A 12105-nucleotide genomic window follows, 5' to 3' on the forward strand; every position below is an offset into this window, starting at 1 on the left:
GACAAGAAAGGACATTTTATAAACATGATAAAGGATGTGTTATAAGAGTTAGTTTTATATTACAAACAACAGCATCAATGCAATCTTAACATGGAAGTACAATAATATATCAAAGAAAATACTGGTAATCAAATATGTAGACTGAGGTATGGTGTTTTCTCAATTCATGACAGCTCAAGTAGACAAAAATAAGTGAATATATAGAAATATAAATAATGTAATTAATAAGCTAGATATGATACATAAATATAAAATGGCCTAAAAAATACAGTATACCTACTTTTAAGTTTCCATGTAACATTAAATGGCACACACACTTTCAAAAAAGAAAAATTATTTGTGAGAACTTGGGTTTCATTAACTGGCTATAAAAAAGTGAGAAAAAAAGCCCATCTCAAAAAATTTCCTAAAAGTAAACAAAATCACTATTTAAAGCTTAGTAGTCCAGGTATGAGGTGATATTTCATTGTGGTTTTAATGTGCATTTCTCTGATATTAGTGACTTTGAGCATTTTTTCAAGTGTCTCTTGGCCATTTGTATGTCTTCTTCGAGAAATGTCTATTCAGGTCTTTTGCCCATTTTTTAATTGGATTATTTATCTTCTTTTTGTTGAGTTTTAAGAGTACTTTATAAATTTTGGATATTACCTCCTTATCAAATGTATCATTGGCAAATATGTTCTCCCATTCAGTCAGTTCCCTTTTCAACATGACACCTATCAGAATAGCTATCATCAAAAACTCAACAAGCAACAAGTGCTGCCGAGGATATGGAGAAAAGGGAACCCTAGAGTTCACTGCTGGTGGGAATTCAGATTGGTGCAGCCACAATGGAAAACAGTATGGAGTTACCTCAAAAAATTAAAAATGGAACTTCCATCTGACCCAGAAATCCCATTTCTGTGAATATATCCTAAAACCCCCAAAACACCCATCAGAAAGAATGTATGCACCCCTATGTTCATAGCAGTATTATTTATAATAACTAAGATTTAGAAATAGCCCAAGTGCCCATCAGTAGATGAATGGATAAAAAAACTGTGGGACATTTTTACTATGGAATACTATGCAGCTGTAAAATAAAAGAGGGATCTTTCACCCTTTGGGTCAGCATGGATGGACCTGGAAAATATTATGCTAAGTGAAATAAGCCAAAACTGAGAAAGACTAATATCACATGATCTCACTTATTTGTGGAATCTAATGAACAAAATGAATTGACCAACAAAGTAAGACCGGAAGCAGGGAGGCATGGAACAGACTGACATACCTCGATGTGGGGTTTGGGGGACAAGAAGAAATAAATCAAAGAACTTATAGGCTTATTTGCATAGCCCATGGAGATGGGCAATTGGGGGGGAGGGAGGATAGAGGCAAGGAGGAGAGGGAGAAAGGGGTGGGGGAAATGTGAGATATCTATAATACTATCAACAATAAAAAAAATACTAAAATGTTTTTAAAAATTAAAAACTTAAAAAAAAGCTGAGTGGTCCAGCACATGGTCTCAGATAAGTAAATTGTTCATATTACTGTAAAATTTGACTTGCATTTTATGTATTTTTCATTAAAAAAATTACTTAATTGGTATAGAAAAACCATTTACATATAATCTAAAGATCAATTTTTCAAAATGGAAATTATTTTAAAGATTTACTTAATTATTTATTTATTTTAGAGAGAGAGAGAGGAATAGAGGGAAGTTGAGATAAAGGGAAGGAGGGAGGGAGGAAGGGAAGGAGAGAGAGATCAATTTGTTCCATTTATTTACACATTTATTGGTTGATTCTTATATGTGTTCTGACCAGGAATCGAGCTCACAACTTTGGAGTATGGGGACAATGATCTAATCAACTGAGATACGGGGCCAGGACCATTCAAAATGGAAATTATTATAATACTAAAACATTAACTGATATATAAAAATGCATAAGCAACAAGGTAAAAACTCTACATACTTTTAAACTTCCCTGTCCTAGGATAACTATATGATATAAACACACAATAAATTATTCATATTAGAGTTAACTTAATTCAGTATGTCTTAGAGACCTTCTGATATCATTATTTATTATAGAAATTCATCCTTTAAAAAATGCTGCCAGGGGTTCTATTATATGATACTGTATAAAGTTTTGATTGTTTCTAATACAGTAATAACAAATAATGTTAAAATACATTTTGGAAGTAAAGCTACATTTTGAAAAATAATTGACAGTTTCCCCAGATTCATAAATATATATATCTATATGCTACAATTTGTATACAAAATAAAAAGAAAATAAAAACAATTGTGTTTACCTGTGTATGCAAGATAAAAAATAAGCTAATACAATTTTTTTTTTTTAGTGTTTTACTGGTAAAACCAGGTACATAAGACAGGAGTAAGTTTTTTATTTGTATGCTTTTGTAAATTTTTTCATTTTTAATCATATGACTGTATTACCTACTCAAATAATTAAATAAAGATAAATAAAGCATTTAACCCTTTCTTTTTTATTTATATACAAAACGTAAAACATTAAGGTAACTCATCAAAACATTACATAGATAGGAAAATTGAAAGCACTTGTACAGGTTAATCTATTCCAGTGATGGCGAACCTATGACACGCGTGTTAGCACTGACACACGTAGCCATTTCTGATGACACGCGGCCGCCAGAGGCCGCATGCCGAGGATGAAACATTTGCTGCTCCTGAGGATGAAACATTTGCAAAATAATGTTTTTTCCTCAAAGTGACACTACCCGAGTTATGCTCAGTTTTTTGGCGAAGTTTGACACACCAAGCTCAAAAGGTTGCCCATCACTGATCTATTCTAATAAAAGCCTATGTGGTCGTCACGCCCTCATGCCATGATGCCCTCATGCCTTAACAATCCATCACCAGGAGGCTGCGTGAGCAGAGGGCGTGCACGGGTGGGCGGGGACTTGACACTGTGCGCGATGGAGAGGCAACACCGGGGGTCCCGCGGCTCTGCGCAGCATGGAGGCAGGTCCCGGCGGCTCCACGTGGCGACACCGGGGGTGTGACACCCGGCTTGAGTCTACCTCTTTGGGGCAATCCATCAAGGAGCCCTGGATGGGTAGGTAGGGCCTACCTCTTTGGGGAGATCGATCACAGGGCTCCCGCACTGTGAGAGGGCAGAGGCTAAGCTAGGCTACGGAACCCCCCCAACTGCACGAATTTCGTGCACCAGGCCTCTAGTTCTCATATAAGAACAAAGCACAAAGTACAGTTATCAGGGTCTACAATTTAGGAGCTGGAAGTACTGACAGTCAAAATAGTTTTGTACATGAATATATTGTATTTACTATTCCAAATATATTACCTTTTTCTACTTGTTTTGTAAAACAAATTTCAATAAAAATTTGTAAATCTCTGAAATAGTGAAAAAGAACTTTTTCTTAGTTATTTCTTTACCATTGCACCCTTCTCCTTCCTTTTCTTCACATAATCTACACTGCCTTTTCTTTCCTTTTACTCCTTCCTGACATTTATACTGGGCATGCAAGAAGAATACAGGCTATCTTTACAAAGACAGAGCAGAATACTATAAAATGTAATAAAATATTTTAAGTGAAGTGTTATCTAAATCTTATATTTCATTTGTACTTTGCAGAATTTTTAAATCTAATTTTAAGAGCTTCCTGTACCAATAATAGCTCAAATTGTTTTGTAATAATTACACAAACAATATTCTGGATTGAGTTAAAACATTTATTTTATATGAAATGCTCCACCATTTGAATTTTATGTTTGAGTGAAAATTAAACGTAAAACTCTGATTTTGATTGTGACATGTACATACTAGCATGGATGGACACAAAATTAACTGAAGAAACTGTTAAGTTATACAAAATGTTTAACATAAAAAAAAATGTCAGCTTTTTAATGTTTGAAGCATGGCATAGTCTAGTAAATAAAATAATCTGATTAACGCATTTTTATTTAAAATTAGAATACAATAAGCATCGTATATAATAAAGAGGTAATATACAAATTGACCTTCATGCCCTCACAAGATGGCTGTGTAGGACCAGGCCAGCAGGGGGGTTAGTGAGGGATGACCAAACGACTGAACAAGCAGGCTACATGGGGAAACCAGGCCAGCAGGGGGGTTAGTGAGGGACAATCAAACTACTGGACAGCAGGCTGTGTGGGGCGACCAGGCTGGCAGGGGGGTGAGGGACGACCAAATAACTGGACAGCAGGCTGTGTGGGGCGACCAACATGGCAGGGGGATGGGGGCAGTTGGGAGCAACCCGATGGCAGGAGGGGGCACTTAGGTGTGACCAGGCCAGCAGAGGAGGGCAGTTGGGGGCAACCAAGCTGGCTGGGGGGGGGGGGGCAGTTAGGAGCGACCAGGCCGACAGTGGGGGGGGGGGGCAGATGGGGGACATTAGGCTGGCAGGAGGGGCAGTGAGGGGCAACTAGGCTGGCAGGGGGTGCAGTTAGGAGCAACCAGAGTGACAGGGAGAGGGCAGTTGGGGACGACCTGGCCAGCAGCGGAGTCAGTTAGGGGTGATCAGGCAGGCAGACAAGCAATTATGAGCCAGCGGTTCAGGATTGTGAGGGATGTCCTCAGGATCGGGCCAAAACAAGCAGTCTGAAATACCCCCAACGGGTCCTAGATTGGAGAGGGTGCAGACTGGGTTGAGGGGACCCACCCCACTGTGCACGAATTTTGTGCACCAGGCCTCTAGTTCTATATAATAAAAGGTTAATATGCAAATTGACCGAACGGCAGAACAACCAGTCACTATGATGTGCACTGACCACCAGGGAGCAGTCGCTCAATGCAGGAGCTGCCCCCTGGTGGTCAGTGCACTCCCACAAGGGGAGCGCTTCTCAGCCTCAAGTCAGGCTCACAGCTGGCAAGTACAGTGCCAGTGGCGGGAGCCTCCCCTGTCTCCGTGGCAATGCTAGTAGGGATGTCCGACTGATGGTTTAGGCCTGCTACCCATCAGTCAGACATCCCCCCTGGGCTCACTGACTGCGAGAGGGCACAGGATGGGCTGAGAAACCCCCGAGAGCAAGATTTTGTGCACCGGGCCTCTAGTACATTATGATGTATATGAACTTAATTTTTTAAATTTAATGATTAAGAAGGAATTTTAAAATCTTCTATGAAAATAATGATTATTCATATAAATTTTTACCTGTTATATGGAAATATCAATAGGAAATTTCTTATCTAAACAGCTGAACCATTAATTACTATAAATCAATCAATATTTTTAGGGATTTGCAAACCTTTTTAAAATCAAACTTTGAAAAGTTTTACCTTCATGTGATTTTTCAAAGGATCCAAAAGATTGAAATGAATATTGCACTTTGGACAAGCTCTTGGAAAAGGTGTTCCATTTTTAGATTGAGTTGATGAGTTATTTGTACCTAAAATAAAGTCAAAATGTATGGTTCAAGATTTATCACTTTTTAACCTTAAATAACCACTAATAGTTTGTAAATTTACTATAATTTCTAAATTGTATGTATATATGTCTTTCTTATATGCCACATTTCATATTTACCTTTTTTTTTTTTCATATTTACCTTTTGATGACATAGCCTGGGGAGATGTCACTGAAAGAGACTTAGCTGAAGGAAATACAGCTGAAGAATTTGCTCCAGAAACACTTTCACTGGGCTTAGACTTTTTTGGATTAACACTGATTACTTCAGAAGTACAAGGACGTTTTGGTAATAACGAACTTTCATTCACACCTACAATAATTTAAACAGTGGAAAAAATATTTTTAAACACTTTAGAATATTGCTTATAATTAAATAAAAATACTTTAGAACTAAAGTAAGGTATTATAACTGAATTATTATATTAAAAATGACAATAAATTATAGAAACTGATGTGATTAAGTCAGGAAAATTATGCAAACATCTATATATACTCAATTCATAAAATAATATTTCTATGCAAGAAAATATTACTTTGAATACATATATAAACAGCTATGCTGAAAGAAGTCAGACCAAAATATATCCAAAAAAAATTAAAATTAAAGCACAGAGAATATTCCCAATTATGTTCTTACAAATGAATTATCTTTAAATGGGTAAGGACATTAAAGTTTGTTTAAAAAATTTTTTCTTTTATTCTGAACATTTAGAGACTCTTTACAAACTTTTGATTTAACAACTGAAAAGTTCTTTTCCCATGTTTAATGAAAAGTTCTTTTCCCATCTAACAAAGAAGTAGTCTATTCATGGTTTCAAATTATATTATTCATTTATTCCAAAGTGAAATCAACTTCTCTTGAGTGCCAATAATTCATTCATTCATACAAACGGACTCATAATGAAAGGAGTTAAGTTTTGAAGTTATGTTCCCAGAGCTTCATGGGCTCCTCTTAGGGACAATTATACATGTCTGACTGAGAAACTGACCTTTTATTTTTTATAAGACTGTTACATAAAATTATGTTTGTACAAAGATTTCATTTCTAAAAAGAATTTTAGTTTAAAAACCATCACCTTAAATCTAAGAGCTATTAGTCTTATTCCGAGCATTATCAAGAAAAATGAGAAAATTTAGGCCAGGTAAAAGTTCTGAAAATAACATACAACTGTTCTTGGTAATAAGAATTCGAAACCTGCACATTATATTTTAATGCTCCCAACTATACACTAAAAGTAGAATAAATAAAGTAAATATATCAGAAATATCCCAGCCTTGCTCCCATAAGACTGTCAGTTCATTTATCAACAGAAACTTTGCAGGCCAGAAGGGATTGTCAAGAAATATTCAAAGTGAGGAAAAGCAAAGCTATCATCCTATATAATAAAGAGCTAATATGCAAATGGTTGTCACACCCTCACATCGGGGGACCTGAGGCCATGACCCCTCGCCCCAGCGCCGGGGGACCTGAGGCCGCACCCCCCACCCCACTTGGCGGGGCTTGACAGGACACCTGAAGCTACAACCCCTGCCCAGTGGGGCTTGATAGGGGACCTGAGGCTGCGCGACCTGAGGCTGCAACCCCCACCCAGCGGGGCTTGATGGGGATGGGGCCAGCCGGGTCTCGGTCTCGTGTGATTTCAAGGCGTACATGGGTGGGCAGGAACTCAACTCTGGGTCCCAAAGCATCCCTCAGAATCTGATAGGAGGGAGATTTTCATATATATTTTACTAATTTTCTTTCATCGTTGACACTTCTATTATAAAGGGCAAATAGCAATATTAAAATACTTGCTCTAATTAATTCCCTGTTAATGTGCACGAATTTCATGTACTGGACCACAAGTCTATATATATAAAAGCCTAAGTGACCTTTCAACCGTTTGACCGGTAGCATAACACGCAATGATCACCAAGGGGCAGACACTCAACACCAGGCATGGAAACATGAAACAGACTGATGAATTTCAGAGGGAAGGGGGAGGGTGGGAAGAGATTAACAAAGATCTTATATGCATACTAGAGGCCCAGTGCATGGATTCGTGCAGCGGTGGGGTCCCTCAGCCTAGCCTGTGGGAATCGGGCCAAAACTGGCAGTCCAACATCCCCCAAGGGGTCCCAGATTGCGAGAGGGTGCAGGCCAGGCCGAGGGACCCCACTGGGGCAGAAATCCGTGCACTGGGCCTCTAGTCCTACCTAATAAAGAGAAAATATGATAATTGACTGCCACACCCTCAAAGATGGCAGCACCCACAACCACAAGATGGAGGCGCCCAATCCCCTCAGCCCCACCGGGGCGGCAGACATAAGGCAAGACCAGGCCCGGGCCCGGCTGCTCCGCACACCTGCCTCCAGAGTTCCCCAGTCCCCTCAGCCCCCAGCCCCCCAGGGCCGGCCTGAGGAGCAGGCAAGCCTCGGATGGTGACTGCCCAGCTGCCCAGGGCTGGCCCGAGGCACAGGCAAGCCTCGAATGGCGGCTGCCCAGCTGCCCAGGGCTGTTTGAGGCTTGCACTGCCAGCAGTGGCAGTAGCAGAGGTGTGATGGGGCGTCGTCTTCCCCTGATCACCAGGTCGCTTCCCCCCATGAGGGCTCCCGGACTGTGAGAGGGTGCAGGCCGGGCTGAGGGACTCCCCACTCCAGTGCATGAATTTTCATGCACCAGGCCTCTAGTTCTATATAATAAAAGGCTAATATGAAAATAGAGTGAATGGCGGAACATCCAAACAACTGGTCACTATGATGAGCGCTGACCACCAGGGGGCATGCAAAGAACACAGCGGGTGTCGGCAGCAGGCAGCAGAGCATGGAACATGGCAGGTGTTGGCCACTGAAGGATGGTGGAGCAGGTGAGCAGGAGCGCCAGACCAAGGCGGGGCACCAGTCACTATTATTGGGGCAAGCCTCTGGTGGTTACCGAAAATTCTTTACTCACGCGTGTCATGGTCCCACTTGGCGCTCGCACCTGCTGCCGACAGCGGCCCCGCTTGCACCCACTACCAGAGCTGCTGCTCGCACCTGCATCCAGGGCTGGCCTCAATCGTTTGGTGCCTTCAGCGGGTGTGAATGGCTGCTGCTGCCCCAATTGCCCCTCAGGGCTTCTCCACCTACCCCTGCTCCTGAGGGGTGATTGGGGCCAGCAGCCACCTCTCGCACTCACTGACAGCACCAGAGCAGCCCCCAGCCCTGCTTGCACCCGCTGCTGGTGCTGGCCTCAATCGCTCCACGCCATCAGTGGGTGCAAGTGGGTCCAGAGCTGTCAGCGCATGGGAGCGGCAGCAATGGAAGCGGAGCTGCCAGCACAGAGGAGACTGGGGACTGTGGCGGGAGGGGACAGGAGGGAGTGCAGAGGATGGGCCAAGACCCACCCCTGTGCCCACCACAGCCTCGCAGCCTACAGTTCCTTTCAAAGTGCACGAATTCGTGCACTGAGCCCCTAGTTTAGAATAAAATGACAGATAAAGAACTTCCCAGGCAATAAAAAGCTAAAGGAGTTCAGCACCATTAAACTAGTACTATATGAAATGTTTGGGTCTTGTTTAGGAAGAAAAAATATATATATATAAAAAATATGAACAATAAAGTGGCAATAAGTACAAATCTATCAATAATTGACTCTAAAAAAAACAAGATAAACGAACAAGCAGAACAGATACAGAGAACATTTTGACGACTGCCAGAGCATCGTGGGGTTGGGGGTAAGGGTGAAAAAGGTGAAAGGATTGAAAAGTACACATTAGTTATTACAGAATAGACGTGAGGACATAAAGTACAGCATAGGGAATATATCCAATATTCTAAGAAGTATGCATGGTGTTAGATGGGTGCGAGATTTATTGGGATGATCACTTAGTAAGTTATGTAATGTCTAATCACTGGGGTGTACACCTGAAACTAATATATGTCAACTATAATTGAAAAATAATGATTTACAATTGGAAATAAAAAAATAAATATTCCAGGCTCTGTCACTGACTAGCTATATGTATTCTTGCCTTATTTAATTAACTTCTCTGAGCCTCAGTTTCCTCTTTTGTTATTATACCTTGTTTTACAAAGCTGTTTTAAGATAAAATAAGATAGAGCATTTAAAGCACCCAACACAATAGCTGTCACACAGAAACCATTCAGTAATAAATAATAGATATAATCATTACTAAAAAATATTTCAGATCTTTAGAAGAAAAAAATTATTCTAATAGATTCACCTATCTGCTTTTTAATAAGGGGAAACATGTCAGAAAAATAAGCCATTATATTAATTGGCTCCTCTGTTTCATCCTTTGAGATAACATAAAAATGATTTTTTTTCCATCTTCAAAGCACATAATTACTAATGGCTATACTATGGGGACCTGGGAAAGATTTTGTAATCACAGTAGCATTCTCATAAGATGCTCAGGTTACTTGAAAAGCCAATGAATACTGGTATTTTGGATTAAGCACCTGATTATATAACAGGCTGAACAATAGAAATAAAACTGTTTTACTTCAAAAATATTTTTAACATAAGAAATAAAATCCCTCTGCATTTAAGAGTTTTAAATTCAGACCATTTAACTTATTTATCTCTGTTGTCTTTGGTTTATATTGTTTCCTATACTCAACAGCCCTTTCTCTGCCAGTAAAAATCCTATTCTCATTCAAGATCAAGTTCAAATCTAATCTCCAGCATTCGTGATCACCTAACAGTGGTCAGTTAATCATGCTACTGAACACACAGTACATATTGTCATTCACAGCAACTATTTGTTGTCAAGTCCTTTAAAGCTCATAATGCATTTTCACATTTTATCTTATTTGTACTTCAAAAAGCTCCGAGTAAAATAGAGAAAGAATTAAAAATTTATCTCCAAATGGCTGATTCCATGTCTACAGAATGCACTAAATAAGAAAAATAAAAGTTCCATTTTAATAACATGAGAAAACTAAAGTGTAAAGACTTGATAAAGACTACAAAAATCTCAAGACTAACATTTCTAAATCATCCTACTTACTGCTCAGGCTGAAATCTTTCTTCAGTAGGAAACTTAAAGATTAAGTGCCACTGTCTTTACTGCAAGAAGTTTCAAGAATTCAGACCTTTCCTATGAATAAAGTCCATGTGTTTTATAAAACTCGATTTAAAACAACTATTTTTTTTTCCATGTTCCTTTTGGTTCCTACCTATTTTTTATTTTTATGGATTGACTTGAGAGAGGAAGGGGGGGGGGGATAAAAGGGGAGAGGGAGGGAGAGAGAGAGGGAAAAGAGAGTGACAGGAAGGAGAGAGGGAGAGAGAGAGGTTTGTTGTTCCATTTATTTATAGATAAATTGGTTGATTCTTGTATGTGCCCATTCAGGGGATCCAACCTGCAATCTTGGCATATTGGGACAAAGCTCTAACTAACTGTATCGGGCCAAAGCTGGTTCCTACCTATTTTAAAAACTAGATTTCTACAAGTATCACAAGTAAGTGACACCCAAAGAAGTGAGTATCAAATAACTGTTATCTAAATAGAAAAGCATTTTAGCCACTAATATTACTATTAAAACATTGGGGGAAGTTTGGTAAATTTTCTACATTGATTTGTTAGAAAATAATTTAAGAAGTCCCAAAAACCTTGTGTATCTCTATTTAGTTAAATATTTGAAATATTTCAAAATTGCTAATATACAAAGCATAACTGCTTTGATTACAGGTAATTTTCAATTATATAAAATTTTTTCATAGCAAACTATTTTATATACGTTAATGAAGATTTTTGTTATCTACACTAATAAAAGAGAAAGATGCAAATTGACTGTATCTCCACGACGCCCACCAGCCAATCAGGAGTGACTATGCAAAGTAACCTGACACAGATGGAAGGTTAATTTGCACACATGGGCGCGGGACCCAGGCCACTCCGAGTCTATAGGCCCTGAGTGGCTGGGATCCCAGAACGCCCTTGGCCACCAGTGGCCTACAGGAGCTAGCACCAAGCAGCCCAGGTCACGGGACGAGTGGCCAGGGCCGTCAACTGGGCTGGGTCCCAGGACAAGCGGCAGGGAGCACCAAACGCAAGCAATAAGCAGCCCAGGTCCACGCACCTCAGCCCAGCGGACACAGTGAACACCGGGCCGCCAGGCTTGGGGGCGTGCCCCCAGCAGCCAGGGACACGCCCCTAGCCCAGTGGACACAATGCAGGGGATCCTCTGCGCATGGGCTGCAGAAGAAACCGCTTTTCTTTTCTTTTTTAAAAAAATATATTTTACTGATTTCTTACAGAGAAGAGGGGAGAGGGGTAGACTGTCAGAAACATCGATGAGAGAAACATAGATCAACTGCCTCCTGCACACTTCCCACTGGGGATGTGCCCCCAACCAAGGTACATGCCCTTAACAGGAATCAAACCTGGGACCCTTCAGTCTGCAGGCCGATGCTCTATCCACTAAGCCAAAACAGTTTGAGCGTAAACACCTTTTCTGACCGGCTTATTGGCTAAGCTCCCTGTACACAGAAACTTGCAGTATTCTTGGTAACTTGGGTTATAAGAATCCAAGAAGGTGATCTACGGTTTTTCCACCATACTCCTGGAGAAAAAAATGAAGGTCCGCTGCTGGAGGGGCTAAGAAATATCATATCCTGCCCTAGCCGGTTTGGCTCAGTAGATAGAGCCTCAGCCTACCAACAGCAGGGTCCAGGTTCGATTCTTATCAAGGGCATGTACC

The 12105-nt window shown here is 40.4% G+C and overlaps 1 protein-coding gene across 5 annotated transcripts in view; it reads right to left on the bottom strand.

The window, feature by feature from the left end:
* Window positions 1-12105, bottom strand: part of ZNF280D (zinc finger protein 280D) — a 115075-nt gene that overhangs the window by 54399 nt on the left and 48571 nt on the right. For all 5 annotated transcript variants that reach the window (XM_079768472.1, XM_079768471.1, XM_079768470.1 and 2 more), the window contains 2 exons: window positions 5555-5725; window positions 5286-5395 (listed from right to left, as the gene is read on the bottom strand). In XM_079768472.1, the coding sequence (XP_079624598.1) occupies window positions 5286-5395; window positions 5555-5725 (281 nt within the window). The remainder of the gene's footprint in view (window positions 1-5285; window positions 5396-5554; window positions 5726-12105) is intronic.

The sequence above is a fragment of the Cnephaeus nilssonii genome, assembly GCF_951640355.1.
Source record: "Cnephaeus nilssonii genome assembly, chromosome: 4".
NCBI classification, from domain to species: domain Eukaryota; kingdom Metazoa; phylum Chordata; class Mammalia; order Chiroptera; family Vespertilionidae; genus Cnephaeus; species Cnephaeus nilssonii.